The sequence below is a fragment of the Poecile atricapillus genome, chromosome 21 (genome assembly GCF_030490865.1).
Source record: "Poecile atricapillus isolate bPoeAtr1 chromosome 21, bPoeAtr1.hap1, whole genome shotgun sequence".
NCBI classification, from domain to species: Eukaryota; Metazoa; Chordata; class Aves; order Passeriformes; family Paridae; genus Poecile; species Poecile atricapillus.
In genome coordinates, this window is record NC_081269.1 from 4,915,812 (window position 1) to 4,937,572 (window position 21,761).

The 21,761-nt window shown below is 46.2% G+C and overlaps 1 protein-coding gene across 6 annotated transcripts in view; it reads left to right on the plus strand.

The window, feature by feature from the left end:
- Positions 1-21,761, plus strand: part of SSH2 (slingshot protein phosphatase 2) — a 91,884-nt gene that overhangs the window by 59,155 nt on the left and 10,968 nt on the right. For 3 of the 6 annotated variants that reach the window (XM_058854503.1, XM_058854504.1, XM_058854500.1), the window contains 10 exons: positions 4,590-4,654; positions 9,325-9,446; positions 11,831-11,899; positions 12,662-12,727; positions 13,750-13,944; positions 15,722-15,815; positions 15,943-16,071; positions 18,108-18,154; positions 19,538-19,684; positions 20,267-20,467. In XM_058854503.1, the coding sequence (XP_058710486.1) occupies positions 4,590-4,654; positions 9,325-9,446; positions 11,831-11,899; positions 12,662-12,727; positions 13,750-13,944; positions 15,722-15,815; positions 15,943-16,071; positions 18,108-18,154; positions 19,538-19,684; positions 20,267-20,467 (1,135 nt within the window). Of the gene's footprint in view, positions 1-127; positions 297-4,589; positions 4,655-9,324; positions 9,447-11,830; positions 11,900-12,661; positions 12,728-13,749; positions 13,945-15,721; positions 15,816-15,942; positions 16,072-18,107; positions 18,155-19,537; positions 19,685-20,266; positions 20,468-21,761 lie in introns of those variants that run through there. The other 3 variants (XM_058854506.1, XM_058854505.1, XM_058854502.1) reach the window with 2 other exon arrangements.

Sequence of the window (21,761 nt, forward strand, 5' to 3'; positions counted from 1 at the left end):
TTCAGAGTCCACCTTTCTTGAGCTCATTCTCACCTGATGACAAATGTTTGTCTGACCCACATGTGTATTAATGCCTGACCTGCCAATCTCAATGCTGATGGGAAAGAAAGGTTTCAAAACTCTCCTGTTAAAACAGGATCAGCAAATGAGTGACATCAGGGCAGCAGTCATGACATGGTGGAGACTTGAGAATGAGTGCCCCCCAAAATCCTGTAATTTTAGTGTGAGAGAGGGAGGGGAGGATTGCCTTCAAAACCTTCATGCACTGCACTGCAAACCTGAGGTTGTGATATGGGGTGAGTAATGGTCCTTCCTAATCTGAAAGTATCCGGTTATGATGGAGGAAGGGGAGGAGGCTTACCAAACTTACCTCCATGTGGGGGTGAGGAAACCTCTGAGCAAAGTCAGTGTGACTTCTCAGAGGTGTGAGCAGAGTGAGTAATACAGAGTCAGTTATAATTCTGCGTCCTTTATCTGCTGGAAGTTTGATTTGTGTTTTTCCTTTGACTCTCTTTGAACAGTTGCTTTGAATATTGTAACTCAAACATTTCAGGGTAGGGTATTTTTCATTGGTTATATGGTGCTTAATCATTGATGGTGTTTTACAGGGATCAGATAGCATGGGGATTTTTCCCTTCCATAAAGCAATTGGCAGGAAACAAAAATAAATTGAGACCTTCAGACGTTTGCAAATGGGACAGAGATAGAAAGAGAGGCAGGAGTCAAGGTGCTTTGCCAGAAAGTGACGAGGAAAAACGTGACTTGGTTCCAGGTGTAAATCCCTTTGTACTTTGATACCATCAGACTGTCATCCACCTCTGCATCTGTCAGAGTTACGTATGTGATGACTGGCCACCTCAAAATCTGTTTGCAAATATATTTATAGAAAAAGTTAAAGTCAGAAGGCATTTAATTATATACTTCCCTCAAATATAGCACAAGCGGTACCCAAATTGCTTTGGTGAGATGCATTAATTACCAGTTGTCAAAAGAAAATGTTCTGAAATTTAATTTAAAGCTGGCCTTTCTGGTCGAGAATGAAATGACATGTCCTTTGGTGTGAGAGTCAGCAGTCTTTAAAAAATTTCTCTTGGCCTGTCTTGGTTTTTAATCTCTCCAAAGTCCATTGCTGAAGCTGAGCTCTCCCCCTGGCACTGCTGCCTTGGCTTTGCCTTGCTGAGGAGATCCAAAGCACGGTTTTCCTGCTGAACCTCTGCAAAGCAGCACAAACAGCTGTTGAGTCTCACTCCATGCCCCATCCACTCGCTCCAGCTGATTTGCATGAGGTCTGGAGACCTTGGTGGAAAATAGTTGCTTGTCTAATCAGCCCAGAGCTCTTGCAAGCCAGATTGCCAAGGAAGCAAATCCGGTGTGTTGCAATTGCTTACAGCGAGGTGTTTGGTATTGCCGAGGCTGGCTTGCCTAAGGGGTGGGATTTTTGTTCTTAGAAGTCTTATTTTATTCCTGTCTCTTCAGTTTACAGGGTGAGATTTAATGAGGCATCAGTGCTTGTCCTTTCCTCAATTTCCCTGCCTGTCAAGTGATGGAAATGCTCAGTGGTTTTGTTACGTTGCTTGGAGGTTTCACTGAAGAGAGTCCCTTGTCTGAGTGTGCACCAGATTTCTGTGAATTTTTCTAGTATCATCAGAGCAAGGCACCAGGGGATCAGTGTGTCACCTTCCTGAGCAAAACATCTGTGCCAGAATTAAATCGGTGATGTGGAGAGCTTGGCTGGCACTGTGAGTGCAGCTGCCTCCTTTCTGGGACACCGATAATCCATGCTCAGCTTCCATCCCCATGTGTGTCGTGACTTATCTCTGGCACACAAAATTAGAAGTGGGTAGAGAGCAGACATAACTTTCCAGTATGGAATTGCTGCCTATAGATGCAATAGTATTTCAAGTGTCTCCAAGAGCAATTTCTAGGAAGGCTGACTGGCCTCCCTGACCTGCCTTTTTAATTCATCAGAGGCGCTAGAATCCAGCATGAAGAGTGAATGGGTGAGAGGAAATAATTCATGCTCACACCCTTTTCTCTAATCACACTTCCATCAATGGGAATCATGGCAGATTGACTAGATATGGTAGCAGCTGTCCATATTCCTCTCCCTGGGTGGTCCTGTGCCACCTGGCAAACTTCTGTGGGATGGTGGCCTTGCTTTTCCACAACAAACAGTGCTGGAGGAGGCCAGAAGGGGATGTAACTTCCCCTGGGGCATTTGCCATCTCTGAAATACCATGAATCACTTTTCAGATCCCACCCTTGCTCATGCTTTGCACCTTGCCTGCCAGCTAAAGGAAACAAAAGCATCTGCTCTGCACAGTTCAGTGTGATAGGAAGCAGCGGCTGTGCCATGACTGCCAGCAAAGCCAGCTCTTCACAGGACAGGATGTGATATCTTTGTGCTGGTTCTGGCATGTTAAAGCCTTTCCTTTGGTTTTTTTTTAATCCAGGAAGTTTACAAAATGCCTTGTGTGTTTGGGGTTGAAAACCCTGCAAGTTGATTAAAGCTGGCCAAGGAAGTAATCCTTTACTTTCCAGCTCAGGAGATCCTAAGGCTGGCAGAGGAATAGGGAGGAGCGTGGTAAACTTTGTGAGGATGAGGGATAATGGAGCTCCTTGGCTGAGCCTTGCAGGAAGGGTTGTCGTAGAAACTTCCTCTCTTTAAGTATTGAGATAATCCAGTAGTCCAGGTGATTTTTTTTATTTTTTTTTTAACTCTGGAAAGTTTGGCTCTTCAGATGTTCCCTGAATTACTGGCAGCAATAAGTGGCAACTGCTGCATTTTAGAGATGGAAAAAGCTGAGGTGAAGCATCTTTCATTTCAGACTAAGGCATGTGGATGCTTCATTAGTCAAATCCTTGCTGAGCTCTTCCAGGCTGTGGGCAGGAGGTGCAGGAGGACCTTTGCTTGTTGACAGACAGTTCTCGGCAATTCCCGCTGTGTTATTAGCTGCAGCTTGCTGGAACTGAGCAGTGCTGTCAGGATTTTGCACTGGTGTTGATGTGGGGAGATCTGTCACGACACTCAGGGCAGAACTAGCATCTGATGGATGACCTGGCCTTCCTGAGTACCCGACCTCCATAAATAATTTCTATTTAGGGAAGCTCGTGCCAGCCACTCCCGCACTGGGAACAATGTCCATGGGCAGGAAGCAGCTTCAGGTGGTTGTCGCCGGTGATACTTTGTGACTTCCCTGGCATTGCTGAGTGCCTCAGTTTTCCCATCCCCAGTTAAAAATGCATTCCCAGAGCATTGACTCATTCTCCATATGCTGAAATGTGTTTCAAGGAGGAAGAGGAGAGCAGGGATTGCAATGTTCTGTGTAACCCACTCCGAGCTAGGTTGTCTCTGTCCCATCCAAAGAGGGGCTGCACAGCCCTTCAGCCTTGCTCTTCCACTATAAAAATAATTTGGAAACCAGGTACTCTCACTGAGCAACCTTTCCTTTCTTCTCCTTCCCTTTTTTGGTATTTCTGGATGCTGCTCTGTGTCTCTTATTTCTTAGAGTCTGTGAAATAACATGGATTCTAGCACCACTGGTGAATCAGAAAGGGAGGTCAGGGGGATTAACCAGCCTTCCTAGAAAAGGTTCTTGTAGTTGATCCTGCTGAATATTTGCTCCTTGCAGTGTTGTCTAAACTCAGCTTCCTGGCTGTGGGGGAGTGGGAGAGGGTGGAAGAGTAAAGGCTCCTCTTCTTGCTGATCTCTGCCACCCACCTGGCAGCCCTGCACTCTCCTTTTTGGGAATGCAGACTCATTTTCCACGTAATGATTGAAAAAGCAGCCCTTTGCAGGAGGTGTTGCTGCTGGCTAGTACTTAAGGGGTGATGTTGGCTCTCTTACATGCCAGGAGTAGTGCTGAGAAGTCAGTGCAGCCATACTGACAGAAAATCATCTCACTTGTCTTTGAAATGCTTGATGCTTTAGGAACCTGGGACGCTTGTCTCTCCTTAATAAGACTTAAAATCACAGTTATGCACTAAATTTATTTTTCCTCAGCTTCATCAGGAAAGGTGTTGCAAGTGTTTTCTAGGAAAAAATTATAGGTGTTTGATTTTTCAGCTGGCAGTTTTTAACTGCTTTTGGGTGGGGTTGGTACACAACCATAGGTGAGCACATGCTGTTCTAAAGCAGGACTTAATTTCAATCCAAGGAGAGTATACTTTTGTCTGGGTAGTAGTTCTGCACTGAGTAATAAGCTGGTGTAAAAGAAATGGCGAATTTCTAGTTCAGAGCACATAGTAGAATAAGATGTTGAACCACAGGGTGGGGTCCATTTCTGCCTAGGTTGACTTGTCTGTCAAAGGAACAGAGTACCAAAATGGTGTTTATTTCTGTTAGAAAAAGATAACAGAATTTAGCAGGAGAGAACACAGTAGCACAGGAACTGGTGAGCACATGGAGCAAAGAGCAGCTGAGTAAGAGATGATGAAATTCCCATCTCTGAGTAGGTAGGAGTGACGCTAACGAAACTCCTGGTGACATGTCAGGTTTAATGATGGACATTTGTTCTGGCTGGACAGCCAGGAACTTGCATGTGATTTAAAACTCTTTCTGTGTGTTCACCTTGCCCTCTTGCTCGCAGGGGATCTCCAGCAGCACCTGCAGGCCATGTTCATCCTGCTCCGCCCAGAAGACAACATCAGACTGGTAGGTTGGCTGTCTGCTTATCTCCTGTGAACCAATGAAAAGGTTAAGTGCCACTTGACAAACACACCTGTGTAACTCAGGGAAGCAGTGGGGTGTGTGTGTTGGAGTGGTTTCATCATCAGATTTGGGGAGTCTTTGCAACCATGAAGGTAGGAAAGCAGCTAGTTGTGAAAGGACTGCTTTGATTGTTCAGTGAGACAAATTGTATGGCTAGATGGTTGTCTTTGAACCAAGTGCTGGGTATTTGTGCTCTCAAAAAGTATTGGAACAATTGCCAGAGGGGATGGGTAACTTATCTTGGTGTCCTGTTTAAATCAAGAGTAGGTGACTTACATCTGACCAGTGTGGGTGAGCACCTGCCTCTGTTAGAGTTCAGCTGTGTTCCTCACTCTGCTCTCCTGACCTGTGGCATCACAAAAGGCCATGGGCAAACAGGTGGGAGCATGTAGATCCCCATGTAGCCATGCACCTGCACTGAACCTTGGCCTTCTGCTTTCCTGGGCTGTTGCCTCCTACAGTGATGTAAAATAAGGCATTGCTGTTCATAACATTGATGCACAGTCCTGAAGAGTTCCAGAAGCCAAGTATGAGCAGTGAGGAATTTGCCTAGGACATGTTGAAGTGCTCTACAAGGCCAGGCATGACTGCAGTGAGTCTGCACCTTTCATCACTCAGCAGCCTGAAGTTTGTTTCCTGTGTTTTCTTGGTGCATCTTAGCAACATCTGCCCAAAGAAGGACTGCCAGCATCACAAGTGTAATTCCAGCACCTCTGGTTTGCTGAATCCTCCTGAGCTGTGCTGGAGATGGACTGATTGGATGAGTATAACTAGGAAACGGCCAAGATGGGTGCCAATAATGTGGAATGCTTTAGCTTCCCAAATGACCACCAAAAAGAATTTGCCATAAGCAAGCCAAAGGACCTACTCCCCTAAACTTTGCCAGACACACCTTGCTGTCACTAAAATTTCAGTGAAAGTGATGGGAATGGGGGTTCTCAATGCTTTTCAGAATTTGAGCCAGGGCTAGAACATTGGAAGCTATTGAACAAGGCATTGTTCAGCAGTATCACTGGCTACATTGTGTGATTTGGGACAAATTAGCCTTAACAGCTGAATAAGGACTTTGTGGGCTGAGACATAAACCCTTTTGTCCAGAGCTACATTTGGAATGCTGAAGTCTTGCATGAGGTTAGGTTCGATAGTCTACTTGAATTTAATTGATTCTTGACGAATGAAGGGTGTGCAGGGCTGCAGTGGACTCTCTGATAAAACAGCAGGTACAAATGAGATTTGAAATATAAACAGTACTGAGAGAAATTAATTCTCTTCATTTTGTTGGAGGGCTGGCTTCACTGCTCAGGGGGCAGCGGAGGAATCTAATCCTCTCAAAACCTACACTTAAAATTTGGAACAACTCTTGTTTCTGTTGGAGGTGTTGGCAGAGGTTTATAGCCTTCCATGAAAGCAGGATTAGAGCCATGGTACCAGTGTAAGATCAGTGGGAAGGAGGAAAAGGAGTTAAGAATGCAAAGTGATTGAACATGTTTCTGTAGCTTGGCAGAGCTGGGAACTTGAAAGTTGGACACATTTATTTTGTCTTCAAATCATTTATTTCCATGAGAAATGTGTTCTTGTATGAAACACCTACTATCATGGAGCACAAAAGGTCAGTATGAACTTCTTGGAATGTGCTGTTCATAAGGGCTGGTGAAATATCACCTCATACTTCAGATGACACAAGAATGCAGCAGAAGATAAAGTTGGCTTGTGTTCAGGTGAGCCTAAAACTTAAGAAGAATGTGGCTGGCCCTGACAGGACTGCAGGGGATGACTTGTTTTGTTTTGACCAGACTACAAATAACCATCCCAAATTAAGGAGAAAGCCAGCTCTGTGTAGATGAGATGGTTGAGAAAGAAGTTTCCATCTCATCACAGTCCCTGAAGCCATGCCATCCTCCCTAAAGTGACTGAGATTTCAAATATCTTCATTTAAAAGGCATCAGAGCACTTGGTGTGCTGCTGCTGGCAGGTGAGCATGTGAACTAGAAATTCATGGAAAGGTTAGAGATTTATTTGTGGTTTGATAGGCACATCGGGCCTCTAATAGTACCTTTTGAAGTTGGCTGGTTTCCAGTGTCAGTTCTGCTGTTTTAATACTCCAGTAAATTTAGCAAAGCACGTTATCTGCCCAATCGTGGTTCTTCACTTTGTGCTAAGGGTGTAAGTGTTGAACCCAGACATCGACACTAAGCCATGCCCTATTTCTCTTAACTGGCCTCTGAAAATCCCACCCCACCAGCGTGTAGCTACATGACCTTTGCTCACTGTTTGTCTTGCCCTGTTCTAAAGGGTCTTGTATCAAGACTTCCCGTTACTGCTGGCCAAATATTTTTAGCAAAGTAAGTTAGATTTTGTTAATCCTCTTGCTGCTGGCTATCTTCAAGAGAAGCAGAACAGAAACTCCAGTGTGAATGCCCCAGACATGGGGCAGCTGCATCTGTCTGCTCCCGTTTTAGGCAAGTCTGTGCTGTATGTTGAGGCTAATGCAGATAATTACGTTAACCACCAAGACCTTGGTGATTACTTGCTCTTCTAGGCTGAAGAGCACCTTTCTGTTTTCCCACAAGTGGTTAGTTCTAGAAACAACCATCTTGGGGAGAATTTGCACCTTGAAGGACTGACCACTTTGATCCTCCGTGTTTCCAAAGGAATCCCAGTGACTCAAGAAGCAAGAAGGAAAATAAGGCTGGTTTTAGCATGACTTATCCTAAGAAGATAGGGTGGGGCACAGTCTCTGGCTGTACAGAGCACAACTGTCTGCTGGCATCAGCATTTGGGTAGTTTCTGTTGGTCTTTGGTCCAACTGGGCAAGTCTGGAAGACTCTCTCAACACTGTCTCCTGCCTGCACTTGCTATTCTGCCCCATCACCAGAGCTGTTGTTCCCTGCAATGCCACTGGGAAGCTTTCCCTGCCGCGCTCAGCATTCCCTGCCACAGAGCACTCCGCTGGGATGCTGGGCTCTGTTCAGCTGCCAGGCACTGGCTTAACCTTTGTTGTAGACTCCACCATGTGTTGTGGTCAAGATTTCCCAGCTGGTGGACAGGAGAGCTCTGAGATCAGTAGGGGTTCCTCTAAGTAGAAGAGATGCCACTCTGACCTCAAGACCAACTAAACAACTGAAGGAGCATCTTGGGAAAAGCAGCCTGCTCCTGAGAGAGCTCACACAATAGTTAATTTCTTAGCTTTTTTAAGGATGACTGTTTAAACTGGGGTCTCTGAGCCATGTGAGGGCCACCAACAGACATGTACATAAGCCATGGCTTGGGAGGACTGCTGGTGTCTGAGGAATTCGGGTTCAGTTTGTGGAGGATGTCAAGCACCACTTCAGACTTCAACCACTGTGTTGCAAGGAATTCAGGAACCAGGTCCTGTTGCAGCAGGCAATGATCTGTCCACAGCACGGTGCAAGGCTGGGCTGGGCTGGCTCCTTCTCATCCGTGTTTGCTCTCTGCAGGCCCTGCTCAAAGTTCGAGCAGCAGTTTAACAGTGTGGTAAACACTGAGGCCAGCCACAGTCTTGGGGTTGGATTGGGCCATCCAAAGTTAAGGATTAGTATACAGAATTAAGACACTTCCTTTCTAGGGATGTCCTAGTTTCTCTGGTTGGGATTCTGTGACTAAAATAGCTGCAAACAGCTTGGAACAGAGTCCAAAAAGTGTTACATGTAAAGGCTGCCTGCTGCAAGTCTTGATAAGCAAAACTTTCAGTGCTGAGCTCCCTTCCCCAGGCTCCTCATTAACCAGCAGTCTGTCTGCAAGGCTTCCTAGAGTTCTTTCAGTTCTCACTTCCTTGTGGCTTCTGGAGGAGCAGCTCACCTCAGTGCAGCCTTCCGGGAGCTTCAGCATTGATCTGACATTCACAGTTTAAGTTCCACTGGTCTCTAAATGCCCTCAGTAGTATTTGATTTGGGGGATTTTGGGCTGAACACCAGTCCTCATAGAGCTTTTTTGGCACTGGGGTACAAGTGAATGTGGCAGGAGCAACGAGGCATGATGACTTTTCACCTTTCCTGGGCAATCTGAATCAGTGAAGGATACAGCTTAGTCATAGGCATATCTTTTCCTGCCAGGTGTAAGGCAGTACGGTTGCTTCTGCACTGGGGAAGTTGCCAGAAGAATTCAAAGGGCCAGCAAGAAACCACTATGAATTAGATCCTGGCTGTCTGTCCAGCTGCCTGGGAAGCTGGTGGAAGGAGACTCATTGGAGCTGTTGTAGCACACAGTAATTTACAGGAAAGTTCTGGTTCTCGTGGCAAAGCCCTCTGAAGGTGAAGGTTCAACACCCATCTGTCTCACTGATGGTCCACAAAGCTCACTGGGCTGGGACCATTCAGAGGGCTGTAGGTTGTTCAAAGTCAGCCTTGGTGGGACAGAGCAGGGCCTGCAACCAGATGTGCAGAGTGCACCAGGAACATGCCAGCTGTTGAGGAAGGCACTGTGTGGGAGTAAAGCACTTCTTACCCAGCTGAGGAGCATGAGGGGCATCCATACCAGTCCAGACTGCATCACTGCTTCTGCGCCTGTCACTCAGCATGAAAAAGTGGCCTGTAAAGGTAATAATGTGTGTTTTGCTGACTGCACTGCTGATCTCTTCCCCTTCTTTTCTTCAGGCTGTAAGACTGGAAAGTACCTACCAGAACCGCACTAGATACATGGTGGTGGTGTCCACCAATGGCAGACAAGACACGGAGGAGAGCATTGTCCTAGGAATGGATTTCTCTTCCAATGACAGGTACTCAGAGTGTCCAGGTGGGGAAGTCCTTGTGCTCATCCCTACATCAAGTTAACTGTAGAAATCACTGTCTGGTGTCCTGTGTTTTCTGGGGATAGGCTGTTTCATCTTTTTTAGGCTAACACTTTTCTTGAGATCCAGAATTGTCTTTTTATTTCTTGAGAGGAGGTGGTAAATGTGAAGGCAACAGTGCCTCCTTCCTCTCATTCCTCCAAGCTTCAGGTTTCTGTGAGGATGTTCAGTGCCTCTGAATAGTAAGGTCCCCAAGCCCTACATCTGCACACCAGAGACCTGGACAATCTTCATGCAAAGAAAGAAAAAGCTGCAATTAGAGAAGCTGGACCTCAGGGTTCAGGAGAGCAGGTAGTAAGAAGAGGACTGCCAGGCAGTCCCTTGCCAAGGGCATGGCACAAAGGCCTGATGCCAGTGTCAGGGTTGGTGATAGTAGATTATGCACACCATATGCTGTCCCCAGGCAGCAGTGTGTCATCAGGGCTTAGTGCTTCTTCTTCGTTCATTGAAATTCCTCCTGACCTTTCCACAAGGCTGCAGAATGTGGCTGGGAAGCAGCTTTTGCTGCTGGAAGAACTGTAAGCCAGGTGACAGCAACCCAGCAGCTGCAGGAGCAGAAACTTCACATTTAGAAGGGGACAGTGGGCACTTTGGAGAGTGCATGGAGGCACATGGCTCTCTTAAAAATAGTTTTAAGTAAATCTTGGCCTTTACTGGAAGACAGTCAGCTGGATATTCAATTTTGGAAGGTTTCATACTCATGCTTACTTCCAGCACAGCTGCTACAGGAATGAGTGTTGCTTTTGACACTAGTTGGAATAAATTACTTCCAGGTAGTTAGTAGGATCACTAGAAAATATTTTTGAGCTATTTGGCTAAGAAATTGCCTTCCAAACATTGCCTGCTGGTCTCATCAGCCACCATGCTTGGTTTGGATGCTGAGCTTGGGTGATGCCTGCTAAAATGGGGAACCAGCTTGATGCTGCCCTTGGCTCCTGTCTCTGCACATGTGTGGACAGCTGTGACTCAGAGATGCTCCTGCCTTGGGGCAAGAATAACTTGTCCTTGCACAGGTTGCTGTGAGCTTGGAACTTGTTGTTGGCTGTGATGTACCAGCGCAGACACCTTTGATAACTGAGAGCTCACTGGTATTCAGTCTGTAATAACATAGCAGGTTCGTTTTAGCTTTCTGCTGGAGTTCCTGGTGTTCTGGATGGTCACTGTGATCCTCCCTCCCTGAGCCCACTCGGTATTTATAACTCCATGTAGACTTGTTGCTATGGTCTCTGATAAGTGCTTGCTGAACAGTACCACTAAAAATACCCCGGCCACCTTGGGAAGCCTTTTAAAAACACATCTTTCCATGAGCTCATCTCATGTTGTCAACAGAAATAGCTGCGTGCTGCAGTGTCTCCTGGTGCTGGGCACCAGGCGTGTGCATTTCCAGGGCTCCCTATCTGGCCCTCCCTCTTCCTGCTCTTCTCTTAAGCTGGAGACTGGCAGGTGTGCTGGAACCTGGTGGAAATCTGGGAGCACCTGGTGCAAAGCATAAGAGCAGGAGGCAGTTGAATTCAGTTTATCAAGGTGCTGCTTTGATTATGGAGCAGTTTTGCAGCTTTATGAGATTCAGCTCTTTCCATTTAACAACCTGGAGCAGGTTGTGTTGTGTTCCCCCGCCCCTGCCTTTTTTCCATCACTTGGTTTCTTCTTTTAACTTGACTTTTTGCTCAGCCTTACAGAAAGCTGGGGGCACTGTGAGGGCAGAGTAAAGCAGCTGAGAGAGAAGTGGGATTGCCAGGAGGTATCTGTATGGGATGGCTGTTGTGCTCATTCTTGAGGTGTGGGAGGGCAAAGAAGGGTCAGGAGTCAGCCACAGGTGATAGGCTGTGATTGCCAACCTGCCGTGCTGCCAGTCACCCTTTAATTGCATTGCTCTGCTCCCAGGCTCCAGCAGCCGTGGCTGAGGGACAAACAAGAAAATGAAGCTGTGGGTTGCAAAATCAGAGCTAGAACCAAACCTCTTGAGCCTGTGAGGGATTAATCTGTAAAGAAAGCCTTGAGCTAACCAAAGACTGAGCCCCCTCTGACCTTCTGCACAAAGTTCAGTGTTTTGGGATCCTGTTTGCTCTTCTCCTGGATGTGTTAACCCTTTAAGCTTGCTTGAAAGGGTAGTGCTGTATCCTGAATCTGGTTGGTGATCCTTGTCAGGCCCCTGTAGAACAACACTGGCACTGTTTGTCACTGAATCAACATTGGGAGTTTTCATTTTTTCTTTTTCCTAATGAGTACAAAAATATGTAACTGTTGCCATGAAGTTAGAATAATAACATGGTGCTGTAGTAGATAGACTGACTTTCTCTTTCTCACTGCAGTAGCACTTGTACAATGGGCCTGGTGCTGCCGCTCTGGAGCGACACCTTGATCCACCTGGATGGAGATGGGTGAGTGCCTTTTGTGTGTTCTGTGTTAATACAGCTTAGAACAAGGTGTATGGGGAAGGATTCCTGTGATTGCAGAGCCCTCACCATTCCAGCAGCCCTCCTTTGTTGACCTGTATCGGGTTAGTAGGCTCAAAGGCCCTTAATCACAGTGGTTGTGGCAGAGAACACCAGTAATTGACTTATCTGTGAATAAACATGCACTGAGACAGTAGCTTATGTGTGTGTTTAAGCTGGAGTAAAGGAGCTTTTACTGGTGAGTGGGTGTGTAGTGAAAGCTCCTTAAAGGGATCCTATTATGTGTTCCTCCATCACGCTTTCAGCAGGCAGCACTCAGCCCAACAGAAAGCAATAATGATGTTTCTCTGCCAAATAGACACCTGACTTGCAGACTCCTGTTTGTGCCAGTTACTCAGGCTGTCCAGTGCAGTGCGTGGAATGACATTTCTTTCCTTGGTAGCTGCCCCAGGATCTCTTTAGCTGGACTCTGTTGCTCCCAGCTGTGGCATGTGAATTTGTGTTGCCAAGGTAAACAGCACAGCCCAGCACTGTCCCACTGTCTTAGTTTCATTCCCAAACAGCAGCTGCTTAAAGAAATTATCTTAGAGCTTTTAGTGTGCTATTTTGATCTGTTTGCTAGCTGAACTCAGCAGTGTATGCATAGGGCTAGACCTTTGCTATTCTAATGTGCTACAGACTATCAGTTATTAACTAAAAAGTGGCTTTTGGGACACATTTTTACTGTGCCCTTTTTCTTCTCACCAGAGGGTTCAGCGTATCAACAGATAACAGGGTGCACATATTCAAACCCGTGTCCGTACAGGCAATGTGGTAAGTACTTACTACAAGCTGTCCCAGTGATCCTTTTTCCAGATGTTTTGGCTGCTTAAGCTCTTCAAAACCAGGTGCTGCTTTATGTTACTGTTACCTTGAGACCTACTTGTGCAGCCAGAAGTTTCCTTCAGAGACAGGGAAGGAGGTTTGGTACCAAAGGAAAAAAGCCATGTAAGTGCTGGTGTACAGCAGCTTTGTCTCAGCTGAGGGCAGGAAGGAATTAGGGTAATTTTCCTTGCAAAGGGCTGCTGCTTTGTGCCCAAAGTCACATTGCTTTGAGTATATGTTTGAAATATTTTGAGATGTGCATTGTGATAGAGGAAAGAGAAGCTGCTTGCATTTTTCTTTCCTTTTAGGGTGGTTCATGTTGTGATCATGAAAGTATTTCTGGCTCAAGCTTCTTTGCATTGCAAAAATACATCGCCTGTCAGCGATGCTGCTGTCACCCCAGTGATTTTGACCTGGATCCTTCTGATCCCAGTCAAAGATTTAAAATAAGCTAAAAATAGGAGAGGGGGATTTCTTTCCCAGCAGCAGCTGAAGAAACTTCTGACATCCCTTGTGCAGTGAGAGAGGGCAGACACCTAAACATCCCAGTGCAGTCCTGAGCCCTTGATTGTGCATGTCTGATTTCTGGGTGTCCCTGCCCAGCACACAGGACAGCTGATGGCACAGTAGGAGCTGTCAGCACCCTGTCTTGGACACAAACTCAGTGTATCTTATTTAGGGCTTGGGTATTTGTAGCAGATTTTGGAACCAGAGACATGGGTGCCTCTGCCCTCTGAATTGTGGGCACCTTCACTGCTATCCAAGCTTGTTTTGGGCATGTTCCAATTAAGACATGCAAGTTCTGGCAGCACGTGGGAATCCACAGCTTTGAAGGGCAGCCTCATGCACAGTGCCAGGGGTTTGTACCAACTGATGGGATATGGGCAGCATCCTGGATTTGGCTGCTGCTTGGTGCTTGATACCAGCCTGAGGAAGAAATTACAAACCTGTAAGTGTTGTTCCCTTGCTAGGTCTGCTCTGCAGAGTTTGCATAAGGCTTGTGAAGTGGCACGGAGCAACAATTACTATCCAGGGAGCCTCTTCCTCACGTGGGTCAGTTACTATGAGAGCCATATCAACTCGGATCAGTTGTCGGTCAACGAGTGGAATGCCATGCAAGATGTCCAGTCCCACCGGCCTGACTCGCCCGCCCTCTTCACAGATGTGTAAGTTGGGCTGGCTCTGCTGAGCCAGTGTTTGACTGTCCCCAAATGAGGAGAAAGCTTCCACAAGAGATTGCTCTTAATCAGGTATTAATTAGGAAAGGCTTCCTGTTCTATGTAGTAAGTGGACTCCGGGTTAGGTAAACACCAGCACTGGAAATTTAGCGCTCCTGGGGCTCCCTTGCATCTCCTCCAGTCTCTGTTTTCAGTTTAATTGTTTATCTTGGGCTTTAGGCTTGCAGACCTTTGCTTCTGCAAGGTAAGTCCCATGTTACTGGTGAGAGAGGTGTCTTGTCTCTGCTGGTTTTCTCCTCTTGTTCCAGGCCTGGAAGGAACAGGTTTCTGTGGACTTTGCTCTTAAACTGCCATGTATCTGACCACATGTTTAGACTAACATGGTCTTTCTACCCATACTCAGTTAATTTTGCTAAGAAGTAGAGTGTTTATGTATGTACTTCTGAGCCTTTAAGCTTAGAAACTTCCTCATCTCATCCATCTGAAACACTTAGGAATGGGGGCAAAGAGCAGTGCAGGTTTTTATTATTCTGAGAAGCTTAGCAAGTGTGGAACAGGACAGTGTGCAGGATCCAAGATGCCTCCAGCTAAATGCTTGGGTATCAGGTGATAGATGGTCCAAAACAGTGGCTGAGGTAAATGGGTAGACAATTTGGAAAGGCAAAATTTATAGGCTGTATCAACATTCAAGGTTTACCACCCCTGTCATTAGTAACTTCTGATGGTACTGATACCATATAACCTGAAAGGTAGTCTGTGACCAGATGTGGTGCCAAGTGTGAGGGTTTTCACTTGCCCCTTTTGTAATTACTTCACTGGCCCCAGCTGCTTTCCCAGGATAATAGTGCCTTTGGTTGATTTATGCTCCCAGATATTTCCTGTTGTTGGAATCCAGTGAGTGAATAATGATGCTAAGCAGTTGTTCAGCTGTGAACAAGTCTTCACACTTGATTGTTTTTTAATGTACAAGGCGGGTGGCTGAAAAGTTTTGGCAGGCTGACAGATTAATATTTTCTTGTAGCTTTTCATATATAAATTTTATCTAACCCACCCTTTCCCTGGTGGCACCTTGAAATTGAATTATTTCCTTGGGATACTTAAAAGCATTCTCTTAATGGAATCCTGAAATAATGCATGAGGTAAAAAGAACCAGGAACTTCCATTATTTTTATTTGTGAACCACCAGTTGAACACTTGCAACGTCCATGCCTTCCCCAACCTGGCAGCCTTCCAGAGAAAGGGTGGTGGAAGATTGTCACTGCTGGGTCCCTCCTAAAGATGCTGGGTGAGCCAGCCCCTTGCTGCTGCTCTGCTGCAGCTTCCCCTGGTGTTACTCAGGCTATTTTTGCAGCTGGTGATAAGGCCCCTGGCAGCAGAGGGGGGAGGAATGCAGAGGCTTAGCTGCCCTCATCTCTCCATGTAAGGAGTTTTGGAGCTGTTACCTTTCCAAGAAAGGTAGGGAGAGGCTTAGATATTGCTCCAGAGGGTATAATGCAGCCTTCCCAATTTAAATTTTACCAAATACCAGAGGTTCTCTGGATGACTACAATGGATTAGGAGCATTTAGTTGGTGGCTTTCATATACAACTGTGAATCTAAACTGGGCTTTACTGTCACCTGAATTCCCTCCAGCTGAGGACATGCCTGGGGGAAGTTGTGTGAGAGTCTGAGACTCCACAGAGCACACAGTCTTACACCTATTTTAAAAGTGTCATGAATCCAGTTTGTTTTCCCTCTCAGTGACTCTGTTGCTTTATTCTGACAGCCCAACTGAGCGGGAACGCACGGAACGGCTGATTAAGACCAAATTAAGGGAGATCATGATGCAGAAAGATTTGGAGAACATCACCTCAAAAGAGGTGAGTGGTGAGGGTGCAGCACTGGAAATGCTGTTGTGCAAACTAAAGAGCTCTGTGCTTCATGCCATGAAGAAAAACCAGAACAAAAGCTTCAAGTGACTTCCTTGTGTCCCTCCTACCCATGCAGATACGCACAGAGCTGGAGATGCAGATGGTGTGTAACCTGCGGGAGTTCAAAGAATTCATTGACAATGAAATGATAGTGATCCTTGGGCAGATGGACAGCCCCACACAGATATTTGATCATGTCTTTTTGGTGAGTTGTAACAGTGAATACAAAAGTAAGCACTCCTAACACTTTTCACTATTGACACAGGGGCCTCTGGAGAAAGTTAAAGGAATTCTGAAGGAGAGGTTGATTGATCCTGGGGTGAACAAGAGCAGCCTGGCCTTTTGGCTCTACTAAACTTTCCCATGTAGCACCAAGCTGTAGACCCTGTACCAAGAGGATGGAAGGGACAAGGTCTTAATTTTAACAGTTTTTCAGGGCTGTTTACATTGACGTAAGACCAGTTTTGTGTTTTAACTGTCCAGGGTATCCACATGCCAAGTTTTCTTATGTTTGGGAAAGGCATAACTATAGCAAAGAGGGAGGAGAGCTGTGTGACATCCAGGTGGAAAGCTCTGAGTTTGTGTGATCCAGGAGGAACAGAGTAATGTAACAAAGAATCTTGGAGATAAGTCACTTAAGGAAACACAAACATTTTGCTGTTTAATGTTTTGCTTTCTTAGTTGCTGCTGGGGCCTGTCTTAATTACTGCAGCTCCTTCTGGTGAGTCAGCGCTCTGCTGGATTTCCCAGCCCCAGAACCACGGACGCAAGTTTGGTTGGGCTGTCAAGCCTTTGAGGTTGGCTCCACTTTAAACAAAGCCATTCCTCTTGGACCAGTTGCTCTTTCCAAATGGAGAGGGCCTCTCCCAGTCTCTGGCTCGGAAGGGATGGTCTCTGTTAATGTGAGCACTCCCAGGATATCATGTTGGGGTAGAGCCAGGAAACTTGGAAGTACCTACGATGTAATGGATTTTTTTTTTTTTGCAGACTATGTGTTATAAGGAGAGAGAGGGACCTGTTACAGGCTTATGGTGCTGGCCAAAAGGCAGCTGGATGCACTGCAGGGCTTGGAGTCTTGGCTCTGAGTGTATTTAATGGGGAGAAAACCTTTCAAGCAAGGCTCGCAGGCAGCACCAAGAGGAGCTGTGGTTTATGTGTGGAATAGAAGTGTTTGCAGAGCAGCTGCTGTGGTGAGGAGCAGTGCTGCTGGGACTGGGCACCAGCTTCACCCAGGAGTGTGTGTGCTGCAAGGCAGGGTTGTGTTGTGGGGGCTCAGAAAGGCAAGGAGCTGTTTCCTTGCTGGTGGAGGCAAGAACCCTGTAGGATCCTATCTAAGGAGTGCTAGAAGAACTAAGCAGGAAATAAGAGAACTGATGATCTTGGTAATTGTGGATGAAAAGACAGGAGAAAAGGCTTTCACCCCTGCAGCATTGTTCTCCCTGCCTGTGGAAACTGATGGTTCCCAGGCCTGAATTAAATTGTGCTTCGTTGACTGAAAAAGGCAACATTAAACTGATTCTGGGCCTTGGTAAATACAATCAATCGTCTTCATCTGGATCATCTTTCCATTTGGGAGCCATTTTAGGACAGGGAAGCAGAGCGCTTGTGCACCTTAAATTTTGAAGGAAGCCTTTGAGTGGTTTTGTTTTCAGTCAGGTTTGTGTTTGAGCAGGAAGCAAGCAGCTTGGAGGGCCCTGTGTGTGCTGCAGAGAAGAGGGTTACCTAGACAGGGTCAGTTAAATGTCTTCATTTCTCTGCTCACACAGGCTTTGAACATGGGGAGAAGAGGTGTAACCCAAATGGGCTTAGGTATTGCTGCCTTTGATGTTCGAGGTGGGTGTTTCATGTATAAAGAGCACCTGGATGGTTTTTAAATGCAGGCAGTTTCTCCTCTCTGGGGCAGAACTGGCAGCAGCCTTCAGGGAAAGGGTGGAGTGGTCCTGTCTTGCTGAGGTTGATTTGTCAGCAGTTTGCAGGAAATGCCAACACACAGTGCTGGGCTCTTGTTGGCAGAGCTGCTTCTTATTTCAGAAGGGATCTGGTTAATGGAGAGAGAGGAAGTGCTGAACATCAGTCCTGGTTATCATTTGTGTACCCCTGTGCTCAAAGGACCCCCAGCTCGCCATCCCTTGGCCGGTCAGCTTCCTCCTCTGGTTCACTGATGACCATCCCCTCCCTCCACTACTGCCTGGCCATGCCTTCCTTCTGCCTGATGTGTCCCTTTGCACGTTTTCCCTGCAGGGCTCAGAATGGAATGCCTCCAATTTGGAAGATTTGCAGAACAGAGGGTGAGTAGCTTCAGACCATCAGCTTAACAGCAAGAGCCTGGCCTTAACGCTTTTCTATGCAACAAACTCTATTCCATACCTGCTGTGTTACCTGAGTCTTACTTTAGGGTTTGCAGATCCAAACAAGCTCTTCCTCCAAACTCCTTATCCCACAAACAGGCACCCTCAAGTAAAAGAATCTTACTTCTGACCTTGACTAACATCTCCAAGCAAACAAAGGAAGGCAGCAAGCTCATAGCTATAGGTAGTAAAAAGCTGCAATTACTGAACTGGATGCTGCATAGTTGGCTCCATGCCCTCAGCCCCAGCCCATGGTTGTGGTCTGATTACAGAGGCACTTCAGACCTCCAGGCTGTGGCAGGAAGGAAAATGTGGAGAAGAGCATTTGTTCCTCTGAGTGGGGCCCAGTAGGAAGTAAAATCCTGTAGCTCTCAGGCTGAGCACTGCTGGGTTCCTCTGTTTCCTGCCCTTTCTACTTTTCAAGTTTAGATTATCCTTTCTCTAGACCAGGTGGTTATAAGCACCAAGATTGTGCAATTAAATAATTATTAATGGGTTTGGCTTATTTGTGCCAAAGCAGTGGAAAAAACTAATCAGACTGGTGAACTGATAGTGTAATTCTGTACCTCAGAAATTCAGCCTGGCAAAATTGACTCTTCTTGGTGAGCTCAGGGTCTGCTGTGGTTTCCTTGAGTCCAACAGGTCCTACTTGATTGCCAGTGATCTCATACCTGCTTGGGAAAAGGGATGTCACTCTGTTGCAGTGATACTCTCTTGTTCTGCCTGGTACCCCAGCATGAGTGCATTTCATAAGCATCTTACAAGTAACCCTCAGGGCTAAAAATACTGAGTGCTGTATACATAAATATCACATGCTTTCTCTAGCAGTTTCCTTTCCAGAAAATTTAGGGATAAGAAATAAATCCTCCCCAGTGGCTCATTGTCTGCTACATCTCTCTGTAGTTACTTTATGTGTTTGTTTAGCTCTGGTGTTACTGGGAGGCTTAGTCTTCCATCTTGCCATGGTTTTGGTGCAGCAGGACGAGAGATTCATAAAGGGGCTTGGAGAAAATGTGCAAACACTGATTGCAGGAGCTCCTGTGGCACAAGTGTTGCTGATAAGTGGAATAGAGGTGGTGAGCAGTGTGACCTGACATCGTGCAGAGGAAGTTTCTATCCATGGATCTCTGTTATCAGGCTCTAAACTGCCCAGCAAACCCTATCTGTGTTAGCTGCTGCTTCCTTGCATTAATTCCTGGTTTCCCAGGAATTTTGTTCAAGAGTGCACTTCCAAATACCCTTGGCAGAGCAAGACAAAACTGCAGTATAGCAGTGGGCCATCTCTCTGAACTGGCTGTGTTTCTCTCTGCTGTTCCCATGCAGGGTACGGTACATTTTGAATGTGACTCGAGAAATAGATAATTTCTTCCCTGGGCTCTTTGAATACCACAATATCCGGGTTTATGATGAAGAAGCTACAGATCTTCTGGCTTACTGGAATGATACCTACAAATTCATCTCCAAGGCAAAGTAAGTCTTTTCAGAAAACACAACACACACATTTGGAAGATATATACTAAGCATTTTGTTTTCCTGCTGATTTTCTTAACTGCTTTTCCTCCTTGCCTGCCTAGCATCACAGCATTTTCATTTTGTGGTTTGCACTAGAAGAACATCACTGTGCTAGAGACTGTCCTGAACTGCTTAGTATCTCTCTGGGATGTGTTTCTAAATTGTGACACCATGTTTGTGGTACAGATTCTCTTTTCATTTGGAATACAGCTTGATGCCATTGGGCCATTTGGGCTGAGTTCAAGAGTGCCACACTAGTCTTCAGAGGTTTTCCTGTGTCTCCGTGCTTTTCCGCTTTGCTTCAGAAGAGCTGTTGTAACAGAATCTCTTAGGAATATTAATAAGACCTTGTTCTTCAGTTTCTTTGTGTGTCTTGCTCCAGTTTGTAAATTGGATTATCAGATCACATCCCAGACTCCACCTGTGGCCACAATGTAGAAAATATGTTTGATAACGCTCTGGTAAAGAAGTTACTGTTTTCTTAAGCTTGTCAGATGCTTTCTGTTTAGTGATCCTCTTTTGTTCTTTCTCCCACTTCAGGAAAAATGGTTCTAAGTGCCTGGTGCACTGCAAGATGGGAGTGAGCCGCTCAGCATCCACAGTGATTGCCTATGCCATGAAGGAATATGGCTGGAACCTGGACAGGGCTTACGACTATGTGAAAGAAAGGCGCACCGTCACCAAGCCCAACCCCAGCTTCATGCGGCAGCTGGAGGAGTACCAAGGGATCCTGCTGGCCAGGTGAGTGGAAGGAATTATCCTAATTATCCATCTTAAGGCATAACACTTCAATGGTTGACTCCATTCTTTTAGTCAGAGCTTGTATCACTGTGTTGTGCAAGCTCGGGATCTTAAGAAAGGATTTCTGTTCTCAGGGTTATCTCAGCTGAGCCTGGGAAAATGGGTGTAACAAGGAGCTGTCAGGAAGCTGTTTGACTTCTAGGATGTTTGGTTTTTGGAAAGTAGCATCCCATGAAGTGTTATCTGAGTGCAGCATTCAGAGCCATGCAGGCTCCAGTAGAGATAAGTGATGTCCCTGTTGCTTGTAACATCACTTGGCAGGGAACTCGCATTGTCCCCTCACAGTTCCCTGTTGAACATGCCCTTCCTCAGCAGCTGGTCTGGTTTTATTTAGATCCTTTTGGTAAGTGTTGGTGTGAGGGGAGGGGACAGGATGTTCTGTGCATTGCAACAGTGGTGTTTATTCCTGCCTGGAATCCTGAGGCTGGTTTGGAGCTGGGCCTGGGTATGGGCAAGTGTGTTGTAATCCCAAGCCTATCACCTGACTAGCAAAAAGACATAAATATTGCATGTTTCTAGGCTGTGTTAAGCAATGTCCTCACGTGATCAGCAGGAAGGAGGTAGTGATACTCGGTTTTTCCAGATGATGGTATTTTGTTTGGGATCCTGGTGTGCTTTGGAAGCAGATCTGCAGCAAACAGAGTTACCCAATCTGAGACTCCTGCCACAGGAGCTGGATCTTAGCAGGTTTGGACCAAAGTCAATAGTAAATTTTGAAGCTTTTTTGGTGCTATTGGGACATGCCTTCTTTTTGTAGAATCCAGTCCAGCCATTGTTTTATATGCTGTTACAGCAGCTCTGTCACTCGTGTACTGTCTTTAAGGGAGCACTTCTTACCTCTGTCCCCTGCTTGATTTTGTCCCTTTGCAAGTCCTATCCACTTGCAAAGACCTCAGTTCCCTTTCATTGTAATTTTTTTCCATCCTCCTTTGCTCTCCACCTGTTCCCAGCAGCCTGACTGTGTTTGTTGCTGGGCCAGGCCTGGATTCCCAATTTTTACACCAACCCCTTGGTGTAAGCTCCCCTGTCACTGGAGTGTGCTTCCTCTTTCCCTCTCTATACAGGAAAACAACCTCAGGCTTCTCCAAACTTTATCCCTGACCAGGTGCACCCACAGGATCTTCATCCTCCATCTCTCCCCATGCCTGCCTTCCTCTCTCCTACTCCCCAAACCCTGCCTGCCATAGTGACCCTCTTTCTTTCTAAAAAGCAGCCAAGTGCTATTGAGTCTCAG